General features: G+C 44.4%; 1 protein-coding gene across 4 annotated transcripts in view; it reads right to left on the bottom strand.

Annotated features, from left to right (window-relative positions):
• The window catches only part of LOC119707403, a 32,817-nt gene extending 18,162 nt beyond the window's left edge, over window positions 1-14,655 (bottom strand). The window contains exons 1-2 of one of the 4 annotated variants that reach the window (XM_038152343.1): window positions 4,783-4,848; window positions 4,556-4,674 (exon numbers count right to left, since the gene is read on the bottom strand). In XM_038152343.1, coding sequence (XP_038008271.1) covers window positions 4,556-4,674; window positions 4,783-4,813 — 150 coding nt within the window. In that variant the 5' untranslated portion in view covers window positions 4,814-4,848. Of the gene's footprint in view, window positions 1-4,555; window positions 4,675-4,782; window positions 4,849-9,985; window positions 10,743-13,991; window positions 14,522-14,550 lie in introns of those variants that run through there. The other 3 variants (XM_038152344.1, XM_038152346.1, XM_038152345.1) reach the window with 3 other exon arrangements.
• Window positions 14,656-20,454: the final 5,799 nt, after the last annotated feature.

The raw sequence follows: 20,454 nt of genomic DNA, 5'->3' as shown, positions 1-20,454 counted from the left end.
GCTGCTCGGCCATAGACACAATGGTTGGCTATTTCAGAACATGCCAAGATGTTGCATTTCCCCCTTTGACACTACACAGCCCACTCAAAAGCTTAAATCTTGTGCCATTACTAAAAAATGCCCCATTGTCATGTACTTACCTCCTCCTGTGCTGGTGTTTGGACTGAGAAGTTAATATTGACATCAGCTTTGAGCTATTTAAGATACACATGTGTAAGGAGTTATAAAGCCTCTGCACCAGGAAACACAGGGCTAAGGAGTACAAGGATGACCTGGTGCTTGTCCCTCAAAGGTGACAGTGGAAGTGGTGCTCCGGTGGTGCTGAGAATTCCCTGCTGCCCCCTGAGGAGCACAACTGCAGCCAACCCACGTGTGATGCAGTTGCAGGGAGTTTTCCTTACACATAAAGCTGTGCTGGGTTGGAACAGAAGTGACTGCAGGACACTGTTCAGGAATCTCACTGCAGACACCAGCAGCTGCTTCCTGAGGAGCACCAGCTCCCCAAGACAGAGAAGCCCCTGCTGTGTTCTACAGGGGTGCAGCACAAAGCCAGCGTGTCCCTGCTGCAAACTGGATTCTGTACATCAAAGAGCTCTTGAGAAGCAGGAGGCACTGATGAAAAGCAGAATTCCCATGCATAAAAAGGAGAAAATTATTGTTTTGGCCAGATGGGATTTTACCATAAGGCCCACCCAAGAATATTCACAGGGAAGAGTAGTTATCATCATCTGATATATAATATAACTCTTAACTCTGTTCTCCACTCACACAACACCTACAAATGTAGGCCTGGAGCCTCTGCATTCTTCCTGTAAGAACACTGTCAGGGAATCAACACATTCTAAGGGAATCCCACTCTACAAGATTAATTTAATTTAATAATATAATTATCACCCTTTAGTCACAATTACTGCCAAAGAAGGCACCAGGCTGGAGCTGGACTAGAAGCAGGCTCCTCACTTTGCCAGGACAGGACAAGTTCTTGCAGCAGCTCAGAGCAACCCCATGCTCAAAACCTGCAGAGGTCTTGCAAAAAGCCACGAATGGCAAGTTGTGGCAGCCTTTAGCTGGCCCACAGCCTCTTCAGTGCTGGGTACCAGCCCCTGCCTCAACCACAGGGAGCAGGCATGGCTTGGTTTCTCAAGCTTCCCTGTCCTGCCTCCAGGAGAGAAGCGCTGCTGGCCTGAGGTGATGCTGGGAACCCAGAGGGAACGTGGAGGATGCCGTGAGATGCAGCTGGGAAGAGAAGGTGACCATGGCCATGTGGTTCAGCTTGTACAGATACAAGGCCTGCTGAAGAGAAGTGGAAACAAAGTGATGCAAGGCCCTGGGTGGGGAAATCCTCAGCCCAGTTGTGTTCTTAGATTTTGCTTCTCTTTCTTCATTCATGTTAATGCTGGTTACAAGGAGCTGCTGGTCGCCACATCCTAGAGGACACTGTCTCACTTGCATCCCAAAGACTGTTTATTTTTAAAGTGTATTTATTTCAAAGAAGGGGAAGGAGAACATCCTATCTTGATGTTTGATATTCCTCTGTGAGCACGATCTCAGATTCTCCGGCTTGGGACCTATTGAATGTAGCTTGTTTTCTTTTATAAAATACCCAAGAAATAGCAAGTTCTTGTGGTGCATAACCAGAGTCAAAGCTCAGCAAAGGGACACACAGCTGAGCCACTGAATTTCCACTACATCCTTGGGGCCAAAACCCTCACCTAATAGAGATACCCAGCTGCAGGCCTGCAAGGAAATGATGTGCAAAGTTCATAACCCACTTTGTCCTCATTAATGCTTTATGCACATCTCAACTTCTGTGCATTTCTCACATGTATTTCGAGTTTCAGGCAGATTTAAAAATGTCACTTCCACTTCTTTTTAGAAACAAGCGTAGGAATAATCCACTATATTTCCAGCTGACTGAACATTAAGAAGTGCTGCATTTATTAGTCTTTTCAAGCACAGATGTGTATTAACTCCTTATCCAGGCAAAAGGGCTTTTTGGTCTTTGCTTGAAAGGAAAAAAACTAGTACTGGAGTAATTAGTGGAGGTGAGGATAGCAGCTTTTCATGCAGATCGTAGGCCCTCTAAAAAATCATTCTGAAGAGAGGATATTTGGTTATGATCCCATGATTTGAATCAGAGGGTTATTTTCTGTTTTGTCCCTTCCTGTAAAACAGCCCCTCAACTTAAACACTTCTAAGAGTAAAAAAGAAAGAACTCCTCTAGAGGTAGCTTTTTTTTTTGCTTAATTTAAAAATCAAAATCCACTGCAGTTGCCTAGTGCCAGAACAGACAGTGCATGGGCATCCCACAGCAGCCTTATCTGGTCAGCCTACAACTGATTCCACAGAAGCCACAGGGGTAAGCAAATAGTTTCTGCACAGAGATGGATGCAGTCTTAGAATCCAAGATTGTTCAGCATGGATGATTAAATTTAGCCTTCTGAGCTCAACATAGCATCAGTGGGATGAAAATCCAGCAAGCTTTATTTGGGATCACTAACCCCTCCAAAATTAAAAACATCTTATGTGCACACATGCACACACACGTGTGCTTCTTTCAAAGAGCTGGAAACGCTTCAAGGCTCCTTCACCAGCTCCTTCACATTTATCCTGCCCAAGGGACCTCTTTAAAACTCTGGCTACACCAACATCTTGCTCAAAACACAGAGGGAGAGGTATGGCATCCCAGCTACTTCCCCCTTCTCCCTTCCAAACATTGGAAGTTCATTCCAAGTTAAAGATCACTCGGGCTCCTGAGGACATTTGAACAGAGCCAGCCACCTGGGGTAATTATGAAGTGGCCCAAACATTCAGCCAGAGCAGGGAGAAAATGCTAAACTTGGGGCTTTAAGAAGAAAATGAGAAGGAAAAAGGGAAAGTTGTCATTCCACAATTCCAGCTTACAAGGGAAAAACAAAATAAAGACAAGTCTTTGCTTGCTGACATGGCTGGAACTCCCTGCAAAGCTACCAGAAATACGATTCTTGTGGTTCCCAGCAAAAGCCCCAAGTTTTCCTCTCACAGTACTTCCAAGCTAGGGAAGTCTGAGCTTTTTGGATGCTCATCAAATACAGGATCTGAGGAAAGACTATCCCTAGAGTGAAATAGAAAACTCCAGTCTGTTGGTTTAAGAAATGACCACATTTCCTTCACTAGCTGACTGATCTAGAGATCAAAGCTGGTAGGACTTTTTCCAAGCACAGGACAAAGTTAATCACAGACTTTGGAAAATTAGTGCTCTATTTAATTTTGCATTTTCAGCTCATCATTGCATGCAAGGTTTATTTTCTTCCATTAGAATGGTCTAGATACAGCTGCAGCACATCTAACCTATTTTTTTCCACCTGGCAGTACAAGAGTTCCTAGAAATGCCTTGGAATCGCCACTTTCCTCTCTGCCAAATTGCCTTTGCTGTTGAAGCATGAGCAAAAGGAGACTCTCTCATCCCACATTAGAGCAACTCTTCGAGTGTCTCTGGATGATTGAAAGTAGCAGAGTTAGCACAAGCAGATCAGACATGGGATTGACAGAGCCCAACAAATATTGCTGACACTTTGCTTAGTTATTACCTTCTCCTGTCTCCTTTTTTTTAGTCTTTATTTGTAATTATTTTTCAGCTTGATCTCCAAAAGAGTTTCCACCAACTTTGAGAGTACCTTGCTTGCCCTCCCCATATCCCTGTCCCAACACAAAGCCACCTTCTGCACACATGTGTGTTCTCCTTGCTCCCTGAGGCCATCCACACAAACAAGCTCTGAACAGGGCTCAGTGAGGGACTCAAGCTGGGCTGAGCATACATTTGCTTTTAATACATTTATGGTACCAGAGCAGTTGCACTCATGTTTTTAAACGAGGACCTAAAACTTCTTGAAATGAGTGCAACCTGCTGGATTTAAGCAAAACCAAAGCCACATTTTTTAACAGATGCTCTGTTATTTTAGTGGTGGGCAGCAGCAGTTCCACCCCTTGAAAGTGATTATGGATGTGACATTTCCACTCTGCAAATCCCATTTTCAGGAAAAGGACTTGTCTTGTATTCCTTCTTGGCACACATCAGACAGCTTCACGGGGCCCTATTCTCACATTTATCTCTGAGTTTTCTATTGTTTTCAATAATTTGCAGGACATTTGAAGAGAACAAATATGCAGGTAGGAAGGGAAGGAGGCTGTGAAAGCCTCTTACTGAAGGAGACAAGGAGAACAAAAATACTGCTAGAAGAGTAGGGGAGGGAAGCAGGAATGCAGTTCAGCAATTAGAGCAAAGAATGCAAAGTCTGAATGAGACTTGAGGACTTGGAGGCCCAAATATGCCTCAGACTGCAGACATGCTATTCTCCCTTATTCTTCCCATATGTGACTCTGCTGCAGCTCAAGCATCACAAGGAGATTGCTGGGAAGGCACTGCTTTATTTCACTGGAGAACAGGCAACCTTCTCCTCACTTTCTACGAAAAAAACAATAATCAGGGGGGAAGGAATGTTTTCATACCCTTGGATGGAGGGAAATAAGCCCTGCTGGGATGGAAAGAGGCTGGCAGGGCTCAGGGTACCCTCACCTGCTGTAGGTCTCCAGGGCCAGCTCCCAGCGCCGGCCTGTGGATGCAGCATTCCCTGCAGCAGCTTTCCAAACCGTTAGGCAGGCATGGCCACAACAAATCCCTGGGAATCAAAGCAGCTGCAGAAGAAGTGGCAGGAGAAGGTCAGTGATCTCATTAGAGCCAGGAGGCCAGGGCCCCCAGCCACAGCGAGGTCCCAGCTCCACAGCTGCAGTGTGTTTTGATACCTGGCTCTGGCAGATTGCATAACTGCACCATGAGGTCACCATCCCTCCTCCTTGATCCTCGCTCAGAACAGGAGGTGGGGAAAAGGAAAATCACAAGAAAACAAACACGGGCACTCCGACAACCACCAGGCACAGCGACGCACTCCAGCTCTGTGGAGAACAACAGCCCTCCTCATTTAACTCCAGAGATGCTTGTTCCCAAACAACAAAAAAATGCTTGTTCCCAGGGACACAAGCAGGGGCTGTGTTGTGAACAATCACCCATGGAACAGCCCAGCTTTCCATAGCATGATCAGCAGTATAGGCAGCCTGAGCATACATTGACATTTTGTGCTTGCCTTCAGAGCATGCAGAGTAAAGGCAGCAGAATGCTCTGCTGATTTTGGGAGGTTCTGGTGAGAAGGAAAACCAGTTCATCCTCATTAGGCCAGAGATGCCAACCATAGTTATGAGCAGTGGGCAGATTTTTCTGCAGCAGCCATAGACCTTTTTTGAGTATCTGCTGCAAGATTCCTATATTAAATGAGGAACACCCAGCTCTGGGTGCAAGGAATGCTGCCTAATTTAGCTCATTTCCTTCTGCAGGCAGAAGCCAGAGTTGTTTCCTACAGAGGGAGATTCAGAGCAATAGACAGAGATGGTCTTAACAGCCCTCTGGAAGAGTATGTCCCTCTCTCAGCAAAGGTGGGACTGCAGGAGGCTCATTGCTAACTCAGCCACATAAGAGCTCAGAGGTGAAGTCTCAGAACACTGAAAATAACTCTTGTTCTTTTCCACCACATCACAAATAGGCAGAAGTTTAAGTAAGTTCTCCCCTTTCAATTCTCTAATTAGGGTGGAGTTGGATTCACCTACAAGATCTCTTACAAGTTACAACTATGATCTATATTTTTAGAGCTAGAAATGCTTATGCTAAATAGTTTTTCTCTGGGCTTGGCAGCTCATGGGTACATTTGCTACCTGTTAGATTCTCAGACTTAAGATATCATTACAGGAGCAATCCTAGCATTCACTGATTACTCAATAGTTGTTACATGTCAAGGTGCAGACATGCTTATGAAGAGGATAAAATGTTGGTGGAGTGTGAAATACAGATAGAAATGCTCTGGAAGAGACCTAGGCCAAGGCATAGGTTTTTCTTTAATTTAATTTACATCCAGGTGCTTTTACTAGAAACTAAGTGTCAAGTCTTATTCTGAACTTTTCTCTACCTTGACTGCAGTCCCACATTACAATATTAATTTCCTTCTTCTCATTTCAGTCTGAAAGGACAAAAGCCAGATTGTTTTTCTATCAAATGATTTGAAAAATCTATTTAAAATACGCAAATCCAGTGCTTGGAAAGACCCACTTGACTAGGCAATGTTCCCTTGGGGATTGTAACCATTACACCCAGAAAGCAGAACTATTTTAAGCAGAAACCTCTCATAACTGTCTCATAAATTTACTGTGCTATGCTCATGCAACAAATGTGATCCATGTCCCTAGGAGAGCAGTCTGAACATCGGCTTTCCCCTTTCATCACAACATCAGCTTTTATCCCAAGGAAGCATACAACATATCTGACATAACATCCACCAGGGAGTGCTGGAATTCTCAGCCTTTTCTTGTGGACCTTTCAGACTAATCCTTGCAGGGGGGGAAGAACAAAGCTAACTCTTGTGACTGGACACTCAGCAAACAAATAGAGATTCTCCAACAAAGATGCAAGATGCCCTATCAAATAAGATCCTTCATCTACACAAAGCTGCTATCCATGTTCTAGTTTGTTGGGTTCCTTTTTCAGAAAATACCCTCATTCAAACATACAAAAAAATGTAAAGCCTTAGAAAGAGAAACAAAGACATCATTTAGAGTGTCTCCTCAGGCAAATAATCCTGAATATGATGGGACCATGGTAAATAAAAGTAAGGCAGTGTAATGAAGAGTTCAAGATGCCATGGCCATTTGCTTCAGGGCTTTAATAGGTCACATAGGTCTATTCTCTACTGGAGCAAGTTCTCATTAACAAAGTGTACACAACACACCATAGAAAAATTAATAGTAAATGATAGGGTTGGTGGGAACTGGCAGGGGTGATGGGGCAATTTCCAGAACATCAATCTGGTTTTCATTTTCTATAAATTGAGCAGTTTAAAGCAGCTCAAATTAAAGAGTAGAAAACATGGTCAGATTGTTTTCTACTGCTTGGTAACCAGATGGAATATATAACAAAACAAAAGCTATAGTCCTGCAGTAAAAGTTTACTTGTGGAGTTCAGCATAAAAATTGAACACCCTTGAACAAGTTATGTATATCCATAGGAATCTGTAAAACGAATGTTCCCAAATTAACTTCATCTATATCACCTCCCAAATACATGGGGGAGATTTAAATAATGAAATCCATATGGATTAGGTGCCCAAAACTGTTATGCTTCATTTTGAAAGGACAAGAAACAGGAGAAAGGAGAATTGAAAGGCAATCCCAGGCAAAATTTCCAGGCCACTTCCTGGGCCAGCAAACTGGAACTAAACCTGGACTTTTAAAAGCAAACAAAACACACACATGTACATGTAAACTGGCCTGGCAAAAGAAGAGCTGTTTGTGCTTGGACTTCCAGCTACGTGACCCTATTGTTTCATTCAGACACTTCAGATGTTTCACATGCTGGAAGCCTATTGTACAAACATATGGAGAAGAAAACATTCCATATGTGAATGCCAAACCTGCAAATATTCTGTGTCACCATTACTGCTGTAGAGCTGTTATCCCAGCTTTTTGGGAGCCAGGTTGTTGTGTCACTAAATGTCACTAGCAGGTGGGAGGGCTTGTGCAGAAGACATTGGTAGTGATCTTCCAAATGCAAGCAAAGAAATACCCTCTCCCTTTCATGCAATCTTTTTAGCTGGGCTTCCACATGAGCCATTGCTGCAGCTGCAGCTGGAGCATCCAGGGGTCTGCTACGGTCTGAGTGCTCATCCTTACTTTTGGATGGTAAACACACAGCAGCACTTCACCTTGTTCTCCCAGGATTATTCTCTGCTTGTGCACTCTGGAAAGGGAAATTTCCAAGACCCTGTCTTTGCCAGGATTTCAGAGAGCAGGATGCTTGTAAATTTTACTTTATTGCTTACACATAAGGAGAGACCATGAGGGCACAGCAGGGAGGGTTGGGGGAAAGCTGAAAAAATTATCACAGATACTGCAGACAGAGGAAAAACTTAGCCTGGGTTTGTTATTACAGGGTCCCAACCAGTGAGCCCTTTGTTTTCCTAAATAAATCTGCTTTGCAGACATCCTTTCTTCTTCCCCATTCAAGTTCCAACCAGGAAACCTGGAATAAGTTACTGTTGATTTTAGAGGCAAATCAAAGTGTTCAGCCTGCTAAGCTCGCATTTAAAGTTAGTCTTGATGAGCAGCTCCTTGGGGCCCTTGTATTCAAATAGTGAAGGCTCAGATTTACCTGAAGTGCCCACCCATGCAGATCTAGAGCACAGGAGGAAGTCAAGGGCATGGGCAGCCTGGGCTTTGAGCCTCAGTGCTACCAGTAAAGGCTTCACATTTTCAGTCAAAAAATCCCTTTAATAAAAAACGCAGTCTCTAAACAGTGGAATATTTACTAACCAAGACCAGGTGAGAGAAGGACTTAAGTAGAATAAATGGATTAGATCTCCCACTGCTAATCCCAAATGAAGCACAGTACAGAGCAGGCACACTGTCCTTGCAAAGGCTGAGTGACCAACTTTCTGGGATTTGGATCAGCCTGGACTTTCAGAGGCATGTCATCCCAGAGCTCCTGTACCCAGGAAGCTGTCATTATTGGCCTCCTTGGCACCTGACCCTCGCTAAGTCCTGCTACACCTTAACAGAATAAATAAATACAAATACTACAAAAACAGATCAGTAAGAGATGGATGAACTTCCAAAATCCCTTCCTAAGAGCTGACAGTAGTTCTGAATGGAGGCTTGTGGCAGCCCATTTTGTTGAGCTCATTTAGTGTTGAAACCTGGCTGCTAATATAAAGAAATGAGAGGAGTAAAACACAGGATGAAAATGAGATAGTGTAGCAGGTTACGGCTTGCATGTGAAAAATTGCTTTTGTTTTGCCACTTTGAACACCACCCACCCCTGCTTTCTATTGAAGCATAATGGTACTGCCTGTACTCCCCCAGGACCAAGGATTTCACTTAGTTTAATAGTTTCTGTAATTAGATATTTGTGAAACTCTGAAATGCTCTGATGAAAGGTACTGTAAAAGTATTACCAACTCTTCCACCATGAAAGGGCTCCGCCCAAACCCAAATACAGATGTTGTCCTCAATGCACATCATTACTAATCCAAGCCAGAAGTACTTATGGCCTGATTTAAATCCTCCTGAAATCTCAGATTACTTCTGTGATCTCCAGTAGGGCTCCAAGAACTCTAGAAAGGAAATACAGGCAAATTAGCCTTTGCTCCTCTCAAAACTGGAACCTCCTTTCCATTGGCAATGACATGAGTAAGGTTATTCAAAATGGACCATGGGGCCATTTGCTGCTGAGAGCTTGTAAGAGGAATGACAATGTTTTAACACTGAGTTTGAAAACCAAGACTGACAGTCAGGCTTCTCCCTACAGCTGTAAGATTGTTACACATATTAATGCAAGTCCCTTCAGTGCCCTGTCCCTGCTCCGCTCTTCTCCTGCCATGAATTTGTACAAGAAGAGGACTTTTCTATGTTCTACTTCCCATACTCAAGCAAATATCTAAACACCACGCTGAATATTTATCATTTATAGATCTGGGATATCAGTGCATACAAAGGACAGTGTGTAATGGCAAGAACTGCTTTACCAGACCTGGTCTAGCTACACTACTGCTGGGTAGCCACTCTCTGGTACAAAATATGCCATGAGTTCCTTTTTTTTTAATGAAGAAAGGGAGGCAGGAAGAAATAGACCTGAATACTTTACCACCATTCCTGGTCTGTCACACAAAAAAGCAGAGAGAATAGTAATTATTGGTTACCACAGGAAAGTTTGTTTGCTGGGTCTTTGCAAAGCAGTGCAACAGGATTGTTTGCTCCAACCTCTTGGATAGTAAGGGGAAAAAAAATATTTCAGAGTTTTCACCTCAAGGATGGTTGTATCTCTACCAGCACAACAGTCTTTTAGATCCTTCTGCGCAAAAATTACCCACACAATTCCAGAAATCTTCTGCTACTGTCTTGTTTCTCTTACCTTGGCTGCTGCTTCCATTGCTGGCCTTGGTGAACGAGAATTATGGTTCAGCTCTACAAAGAGAGAATCCCCTGTGCTGTGCAGGACTTGAGGCCAGCCTTGTCCATCTTCTCAGCTTTCAGCTTCTCCAGTGCTTCCGTAATTAGAATTATCAGGACTAAAACACTGTGGACATTATTGCTGCTTAGCGTGAAGCTAACAAGCGAGCGCCAGATTTATAACACTCAGGCCAGACAGAATTAAAAAAGAGTTACAAATCATTGCCCAGTTCCAGGGATATGTACTCCAGGATCTTATTTTGCCAGAGACTCCATGTGAACTTTAGCCTCTAGAAGAAATCCGCCTGCAATTTTCTAATTTAAATACCAGTCAGACCAGTGGCGGGATGTAAACTAACATGCATGAAAAATAAGGGTTCAATGACCCAAATCAATTATGTTTTAAGGGCACTGCTCTGGACTCAGTAGGAAATATTTTAAACAGGAAAAAGAACTAAATAGGATCATTCATTGAACTGACTTGGAAATGAGGCAGAAATTTGGTAAATAAGAAGTCCAATGCAAGCCAGCTTTATGAACCAAATTTAGTGGATTAAAAAAAACCCAGCAAAACAACAACAACCAAAAAAAGTCAAACCAAAGCCAGAAAAAAATTAACCAAAACAACAAAAAAGCCCAGGTCCAGATAATTTTTAGACTCAAATAAAGTTTCAGGCTCCTGGGTACTAAAGTGAACAGTACAATAAAACAAAGCAATTCTCACGCCTTCCTTGAGCCAGGCAGTTTAACACCATTTACTTCCAGACATTAAAAAAAAAAAAAAAAAAAAGTGAAAAAAAAAAGTGGTTTATAGAAACCCTGAAACTGCTTTTTTTTATTAAAATAGGACAACCTGCAGGTCTTCTGTATAAAGAAAAATTAATAATTTAAAGAAAAAACAGCTTCTGAAGTTCAGAACCAGCCCCTGTGACTGGATTTTTAAGGCACGTACACAGAGGCTAGGGAGAAACAGCTCTACTGCTTCAGAATATATGAAGATAGCTGCTCCCCAAACTGGCCAAACATCCAAACTCTCTGCATGGTAAACATCTGATCTGCCAAGATACATTGTAAACACAATAGGATGCAGTTATGGCAATTAATCAAGATACAAAGAAAACAGGAAAGACCTATCATTTCTCTGCTCCTCAAGCACAAAATGCTTTCACAAACAGTGAAGAGATTAATAGATATTAAGTCCACTGCCAGCAAAACTTTCAGGTTCTTTGAAGGTGCCTTATTTGTCTTGACTGGCTTCATCTCTTGAGACAGGAAAACAGCCTGGTGTGCATGCCCAGTGCTGTACAGTGAGAAATAAAGCAAAAGCTACCTGGACCTAAAAATCCCATTAAAGTGTTACTAAAATAACCTCCACACCTGGCAGCTGCTGGGATTGGAACCAGATGTGCAGTACATCTGGTACAGAATGGGACTGCTGCTAACAAACACCGAGCTATTTGAGGGACGTAATTTTCCACTCCAGCAAGGGTCCAGAAAGACTTAGCAAAAGTTATTTATTTTGCCCCTACTTTTCTAAAGGCAGATGCTGACCACTGACAGACCTATTGTGTGTCAATTTAAAACGTTTGAGACGTTTCCTATCCTCCTGCCCCAATCAGAAGTGCATATTTTGCTGCTCCAGTTGCATAATTTACTGATTCAGCTGCATGCTTGGTTGATCTGGTAGGAGACTAGTACAGTAGTTGAGATTCTGGATACATTGCCAACTGTGCAGCGTGCTTTGTTGATCAGGGCTGTAGAATTTAATAGCTGAAATTTCATACACTTTACTAATCAGGCCACATTCTTTGCTAATTGAGGTGCATATTTTAGTAGTTGATTTTTTTTTTTTAATCTTTCACTGATCTTGGGAAGGATCCTGCTCCCTCTGAAACTAGCAGGAATTTTGCCATAGTTCTTGCTGGGTAAAGGACTAAGACTTTCACTAGAGGGTCTAGGATTGCTAAGATTTCTTCTCTTAAACAGAACAAGAAAGGCTTGATTTTTTTTATTTAAGCCAGCAAGTGAACAGAAGAATACCAGATGAAGGATGGCACTGAGAACTCCTCCATAGAGATTTGATTAAGCAGATAATATTTAATGGACATACAGAAACATAATTTTGACTGTGTTACTCTTTCATCAGGCTTACATTCTTCCTTCAGGATAAACAAGCCGCTTATCTGCACATCTTGTTCCATTTGATACAGACATGCAGGAGGAAACATCATGCACCTTATCTTCAAACCCTCTTTCATTTGATCTAACTCCTACTTCTAAATTGCTGTAGTACTTGGTGAAGGATTCCAGAGAGAGCTCTACTTTGCCACAAAACATGTTGCAAACATCCACGCTACCTCACAGCGTCACAAATTTTCTCAGCTCTTACTGGCAGAGACCACCTTCCTGGATGAAAAGAACAATTCAGTTCCCCGTACCTCATTCAGAACTTGCCCTTGCCAAGGGAGTTTCTGTTGTGTTTTTACATTGTTAACTCTAAGCCAGAAGACAAAAAAATTCTCATAAATCGTTGAATACCTTTTTTCAACTGATAAATTGAACTATATTTGAACCACTAACTTAGAGTGGGATGTATATTTCTTTACTAGCATAGCAACACTATCAGTGTAGCCAAAAAGATAAAAATAGTGACGCCTACGCAGCACAGTGCAGTCCTTGATGAGTGAAGAGCAAGTGCAACTTACTCCAAGAAATAATAAAAACAGGGAGCAAGAGATGTACACACACGTCTGTTTGGACACAGAATTCCCTGTCACATTGAGGAAGATAAGCAATAGAAAATGCTTTTCATTCTGCAAAAGAAATTGTCCAGTATGTTAAGAGCCTATAAACAATGTGATCAAAAGAATAATTGACACAGCAAGAAGTCAAGTTGGGGAAAGCAGGCAGGAGATTGCTGCTTCTTCATTGAGAAGGCAGTTTCTTTTCTATAGTGCTCTTGGTCAATACTTGAGTTACTGCCTGGTGTGAAATCAAACACTCCTGATTTCAGAGTTAGAGAAAAATTGAAGTTGACTAGGAAACATTAGAGAAAAAATGGCAAAAATTAGAGAGCTTGCTGATGCATTCAGAGTCCCACCATTGCCTTTCACCCCCAAATGCACAGCACACGGCCAGTACTTGCTCCTCATGACTGTACAGGCAAAGGCAGAAGAGAAGCAGCACAGGAAGGATGCAATAATTCAGGGAAGCAAGCAAGTTATGTAGTTTAATAAGAGAGGTATGCAACTGGATGAGGGTAAGCTTGCATTCTGCAATGCAATCCTGACTTGAAAGAGAAACAAAATACAAAGCCCCATACAATTACAACCATACAATTCAATAGATCTTGGTAAATTTATTATTTCAGGGCCAGAAATGTGGCTTAATTAAGTTCTCACTGTAGCTATCTTCACTAGGATACCAAAGTGAGATAAAATATCTTCATTTCAACCACAGTCATTGACGTGTGTTTGTGTGCTGTGGCAGGGAATGACTTTATCAGGCAGAATTATAATGCTGTTTGCCATCAGAGAAAGCAACTCCACACCTTTTTTTCTTTATATATATATATATATGTTTTATATATATATGTTTTCTATATTTTTATACATATATATGTAGCAAGACATTAATGTATGGAATTATATTTTCTTATACTCTAGCGGCTCATGTTTTATAGAATTGAGAATCTCTACTGGAAGCGTCAAACCGTGGTTCTATCAGGGTCCACAGGAAAAGTCCCGCTCCCTTTAGCGGGACCAGGACTGCTCATCCTTCCCAAAGCTCAGAGCGACTGCTCCGCAGCTGCCCCTGGCTGTGGGGTGCTCGGTGTTTCCTCCTCTGCCTTCCCACCGCAGCTCGGGTGCCGCCCGTGCTCAGCCTCTCTCAGCTCCCCGTGCCCACTTGCTCTGAGCTCTGCCCGGATCCCTGCCCTGGGAGCTGTACCTGTCACTTGCAGAGTTTACCTGCTCCCCCAGCTCCAGCCGAGGTGCCAAGAGCGGGCACTGTAAAACAGCACCAGGTATTTGGTTTGGACTCCCCAAGCCAGGCTGTGCCCGTGGCAGGGATGCCTTTGGGCAAGCGTTCTCCTTTCTGCTGGGAATCCGTAGTCATTGGGCTTTCACCGGATTTCGAGTCCGGCTGTACCGGAGCGGTGGGGTTGATCCGGAGTCCCGGAGCATCGCGTCTCGCGGTGCCTTTCGCACTCCGAGCCGAGTCCCCGGCCAACCCCACACCCCAAACACCGAGAGGCAGGGGCCGAAGGGACCCGCAGCCGCCCCCGCCGCGGCCGCCCCGCTGCATCCCTCCTGCCGGTGTCCGCGGCGCATCCCTCGTCCCGGGAGCACCGGCGCACCCCTCGCCCGGGCTGCCGGCAGCTCTGCTGCACCCCTCGCCCCGGGACTCCCGGTCCCTCCTCTCCTCCCGGCGGGGCTCCCGGGGCTCCCCCTCCCCGTCGGGCTCGCCGCTGCCGCGCTGCCCTGCCCGGAGCGGGCGGGGGCCGGTGCCGCCGCTGCCGGGGGTTACCTTGGCTCCCGCCCCGCCGAGGCAGAGCGCCGCGGCCGCCGCCAGGACGAGCCCCGCGCCGGGGCCGCTGCGGAGCATGGCGCGCCGTGCCGAGCCGCGCCAAGCCGTGCCGCGCCGCGCTCAGCCAGCGCAGCTGCCGCGCCGAGCCGTGCCCCGAGCGGCGCCGCTGACAGCGACCCCCCGAGCCCGGCCTCCCCGCCCCTCGCCCCCTCCCCCGGCCGCTCCCGGCCCCTGCCCTCCCCCGGGGGGTCACCTGCGGCGCGGAGCTCGGCGGGGGACGGGCGGGGACCGGGCTGGAGGGGAGCGGGGGTAGCCCGGTCCGAGCAGCCTCCCCGGGGTGCTGCATCCTCGGCAGGCTTGCGAGCCGCCGGGCTGGAGGCAGCTCAGCCCCTGCGAGCAGCGGCGGGAGCGGGCTCCTGCGGGAAAAGTTTCTCCTGCGGGGCCGGGGGAGATGGAGGGGCTGCGGTGCTGGCCCTGGAGAGGGCGGCTGCCCTGGGCAGCGCACCCGGCCGCTGCTCCAGTCCCCTGCCCGACCCTGGAGCCCAGTCAGGAGAGTGAACGGTCAGAGGAATGGGAAATGAGAAATGGGAAAAGGGCTCAGGTCTTTCCAAGCTAAAAGCACCACGGCTTCATCTGAGCACGAAGCAAGGGACGGGAAAGGAATATTCACGGGCATCCTGGGGAGCCCAAAGCACAGGACCTGCACAAAAACCAGCAGCCAGGGTACAGCAGCCACTTAACCTTTCTGAAGGTGATAGGAGGGCAAGGGACATTCCTTGTTTCTGATGCAGCTTTCTGGTTTACATTCTCCTGTACCCATTGACTCACACCACATCCTGCAGTGAGTGTCAGACAGCAATTTAATCAATGGGAAAAAATGGATAACACCTTCAGTTGGTGTCCAAGCGGGTGCATATAACAAGAATGAAGTTGAAGGGCTGGGGTCAAATAAATTTTGTTTTTTCATAAATGTAGTCTTGTGTTGAATGCATCCTGGCACTGACCTCATGTCTAGTCCAGGCCATTCACCTGCTCCGTGGGTTTGATGTCCTGATTGTAGGAGATAATGCCTGAATCCCAAAGAAGTGAAACAGATCTCCACCTAATCCTTCCAGTGCTCGTGAAATGAAGCTGCCTGTTCGCCTTTACTGAACACCTACAAAAAGTAACAACATGATTAGCCTAAGGCTGAGGGAGGCTCAGGGACAGGACTGCTCACTGCCCACAGGAACCATGCTGCCTCCCTGGGAAATGTACATATGCTAATTTAGAAGTAGCCCTTCTACGGAAGGACACATAAGGAATGTCTTGATAGCTTAATTGGCTTGTTTATACTTCTTGCACTGAAAGCAGAAGATGCAAATAATTCTTTGTGTGACCAATTCTTATTTTACCCTCCTTTTTTTCAGGGCAACCTCTTTTAAAGGGTGTTCCTGAGCTCTGACCTTGTCAGTTATTTAATGTGACTGCCTGTGTTTGAATTTACATTTTTCTCCTCCTGGGTAATATTTCTTTGAGTTACCTGTCAGATGAAAAAGCATATATCAGAGAATTTATAACTACATTTTATCTGTTCTGAATAAACACAAAACCCAGGACACTTGGCATCCTTGGCAGGAGGGTTTTTCTGAGCAGAACACTTCTGCCTGAAGGGCAGTCTGGTCTCTGTAGCATAGCACTGTGGCACATTGCTTTTCTCAACACTCACAGTTAAATCTCAGGGCGATGTCACCATAAATGTTTGTTAAGCTTTGAAAAATCCCTGAAACAAGAAATCTACTTTTTTTTTTCCACAAGGCTCAGTGTGACAAGAAGTAAGTGCAGAGATTCCATCTGCTGTTTCCTTATGCTGATGTGCAGTTGTTGAGGATGTAAGTCAAAGACTAGCTGGCAGAAAAGGACATTCAAAACCCTTCTTTGCTCGGACACTGCTGGAATAATAATATAAAAATATCTAAATGAAAGGGAAAGAACGAGTCCAAGTCTAGCAGCTCTTGTTTAAAGGATCTTACACCCCTGATATTTGGATTCCTTTCCAGGGGTCATCTGAGTGCAGGCATCTGTAATCCTTTGGAGGCAAAGAGGGTGCTCTGTGGGCCACACTGCCATTCCAAGCTGTAGACCTTGGGCATGTAGCACAGACACAGCTGTATGTTGATTTCTCAAGTTTGTGTTTGCCCTGTTGTTGGCCTCACATGCTCTGTCAGTATGTCTTTGTTCCCTTATCTCAGCATCCCTCTGCTAGCAGAACCTGTCCACACCACATTTCATCACTACAGCTTAGCAATGACTTAGCATCTAGAATTAAGGATCAAACGTACAGTAGTCTGCTCATAAAGTATTTTCAGCTCAGGTTGTTGACCTTTTCAAACCATATTTTTAATGAGGATTATGTTTTATATTTATGATCTCCTTCTGTGAGCAGGTAGGAGGACTCTGTATGGGCTTGAACAACTTCCCACAGCAGCCAGGAGCACCTGGCTCCAAAAGGTGTCTGACTGCCCACTGGAGGTAACAACTGCGAAGCCAGGCTTGCAAATGGTACCTGCCAACCTCTTCCAGGTGAGCTGCCTTCCCCCAGTGTCACAGCTGCCTGTTAGACAGATGTGTCAGGCAGCTGGAGGATTTACTGGGAGGATCAAGAAAGGACAGAAGGGTAAAAGGCACTTTGTTTCCTGCCTAGTCTTTATTCCCCGCATCCCACTCCCCACAGCCTCACATCTCACAGAGTTGCCACACAGATCAGAGCTGTAGCCTATTCTCACCACACATCAGGGAAGGGGAGATACAGGGCAACAACTGTGCACATCCCTGAACAAAGGCCAAGCCTCTTCCACAGTCACTGAGATATCTTTAAGAAAGTAAATGTCCTGTTCTCTGTGTTGGACTCCCTGTTGAAAACTTCAGGGTTTACATGCTCTTTTAGCAAGTCCTTCCAAGGATAATGTTTTCTATTGTACCATGCCATTTTGAGAGCTCCTGAAATGCTGAAGCAAGCACCAATTTCAGTAGAATAGTGACATTTATGAAGTCAGTGGATAGGACTTGTGTGTGTAATGGCAGCACTTTCTTAACCAGTAGCTCCAGGCTGGGAAAGTAATTTCCAGGGAAAAAAAAAAAACCTAGAAACTTACTGCTTCCAGACTGGCAGCAAAAATCACTTATTGTGGGAAATCTGAGCTTGAAATAAACCCCAGTAATTTCCATCAACTCTTTCTCTACCACACACACAGAGATACATGGAAAGAACTTTCTGAATTAATTTCCTGGAATATCAAGGCATCCTGATACCAAAAGTAACTCTCCTCGCCCAGAGAGACTATTGTAGAACGTCCCACAGAAATGAATGCAGCTCGTAGCAGTTTCTGTTTTTCAAAACAGCTGGTGTGACCAAACCGAATCCAGATTTAAACAGGAGGAGGGCATTGGCAAGATACTTTCAGTAACAAGGCCTTAAATCTTAGTTTATTCCCTAGACGCAAGAGCTCCCATATGCAAACCTTATGGTTACACAACATGGCTTTTTATGCTTTCTCAGCTTTCTCTTAGGTACAGTAAAGGTTGATTAAATCCATTCTGAGCTCTGTTGTTATATCAGACACACCACAGTTGCATCTGTCTTCACTGTTTATAGAAATGAGTCAGGAAAGCAACATTTTAAATACTTACCCATGCTAGAAAAGACATGCTAAAAATTGCTTAGGTATAATGCTGTAAAAATGTTTCACATGTATAAATAAAATTTATGGGTAAACAAAATGCATAAATTTAATATTAAGGCAATGTCTAATAAAACATGTTTCTGAAGACCTGCATTCTAGTTCCATGGTCTGTATTTAATACAAAACCATACTTTTCCTCAGAGGGTGTGAGAGGCGAGCTGGATGCCTGAGTCTGATTGCAATCTGCCAGCAATAGAGCTATTTTTATGTGGTTAGCACAGGTTTCTTTTTTGATGAAGTTTTTGCAGACTGAGTGACACCAAATAATAGAAATATATAAGCAGAAAAACATGCAGCAAGCACAGGGAATTGGAACATTGTGTTGTAAGTGGCTAGAGAGCAAGAACTTCCCTAAGGAAATATTTAGAGAAACGTGTTTGTAGCTATAAAAACTGTAAGTGGAAAGCACCATGCTTGGGCTTTGTGCTGTGCAGACAGTGCCACCCTCTGCTCCTGCAGAGTATGGAGCCTTTCTCTCCTACCTGACTCTTCTTCTTTCACTAGTGCAATTCTCATGCAGTGAGTTACAAAATTAGCCAGCTGGACAGGAACTCTACAAATGGCCCGTATTCTCTGGTAATTTTGTTAGGTCATCTCTTTAATTGCACTATAAGCCACTTTTTTTTTTTTTTTTTTTTTTCCCTCAGAGGAAATATGAATAAATTTCCCTTCCCCTTTCAGGAACAAGGCCCTGAAAAAGACAATTTCTATTAAGGTGTGACAGAGCTCATTTGGAGAGAAGGCAGCATGGCAGCTCCTGTATGCAGTCTAGTTGCAGGATGAGATAATGCTGCAGCTGGCTGTGGTTAAAGAATTTGTTGTGGTACCTTCTGAACTTTCTTCCTGAAGAATTAAAGAGTGCTCAGCAACAAGAACTCTAACAGGCTTTGGGATAAGCCATGGGCTCTTTCACTGCTGGAGACAGAGACTGCACTTTATACAAGTTGTCTCCTGCAAATTTACAGGAGTTCCTTCCCTTGAAGGCCTCCTTTTGTGATAGTGTTTGACTTTTTTCTGGCTTTTTAAACCACAACACTCCTCTGTTGTGCTAAAAATTACATTACTGATTATAGACATCTTTCAGTATGAAGGATTCACTTTCAGCCAGCCTGATGAAGCCTGTTGCAGCTTTGTGCCTTTCTTGGGCAATAGTCTCCAAACAAGTGGCTGTTCCTGTAGCTGGGGCTTTGGTGATATGTGGAAGAGTAGCAAGTAAAAAAGAGATACTTTGGAGCTTTACCCAAGCATTACACTTTTCTAGAGAGATGGGATCAAAGTCAAGAAGCAAACATAGACAAATATTCCAACTGAAGAGAAAAGCTACTTCAGTGACTCAACAATTGAGCTTTCTGTTAGTTATTGTTTTCTGGTTTTGAGTTCTCTGCGAGAGGCAAAACTCCAAGCTCTTACGTTCTTACAAGAAAATCAAAACCAGATCAAATGAAGATCAAGCATTCAAGTCCTCCTCACCATATTGTTTTTGACATCTTCTGTGTAAGAGTACCCAGTGAAGGTCCCTACTAAAGATTTGGAACACTCATGCAATTCACGCATGCAATTCTCAGGGTTTCCTCTCATACCTCAGCAGAGCTTCGCTCTCTTTCACTCAGCTCCCCTTCACGCATTCAAATGCCACATATGGTTTATGAGCTCAGTGCCAAACGTGCACGCAGCCAAGAAGGTCAAACTTCAGATGTGGTATTGAGCCACAGCCCGGGATTGCCCTTTCATACCGGCATCTGGCTCCGGCAGCAGAACAGCAGGAGGCTGTCCTGTGAATCCAGAGCCACTTATCTGGATACCTCTGATCATCACGCTGGGAGCCTCTCTTACATCCATGCATTTGCACTTGAGAACAGTCCTCTTCCTGACTTAGTTTATAAAGTAATGGTCTCTTCCAAATAATACCTAGAGGGCTGTGTAATGTATGCAGGAAAACACCCAGTTGCTGGCAATATCCAGGAACTCGGTTAACAGGTTTGCAGCTCAAACAACATGCTGGTATTTTGGTTTATCAACCTTCTTGACTTGTGGAACAGCCTCCTGTCTTCCTAGAGAAACAGCTCAGAGGATTCGTGTTCATAATAAAGAGAATTTGGAAAGGTTGATAACAGAGGAATATCTGGCAAAGCGAACACTGTTTACCTGGGGATTATATTAAGGGTGGCAGTATGACATTAGC

Source organism: Motacilla alba, chromosome 15 (assembly GCF_015832195.1).
Source record: "Motacilla alba alba isolate MOTALB_02 chromosome 15, Motacilla_alba_V1.0_pri, whole genome shotgun sequence".
Lineage (NCBI taxonomy): Eukaryota > Metazoa > Chordata > Aves > Passeriformes > Motacillidae > Motacilla > Motacilla alba.
Note: the sequence above shows the minus strand (reverse complement) of the source record. Positions and strands in the feature narration are given on the sequence as shown.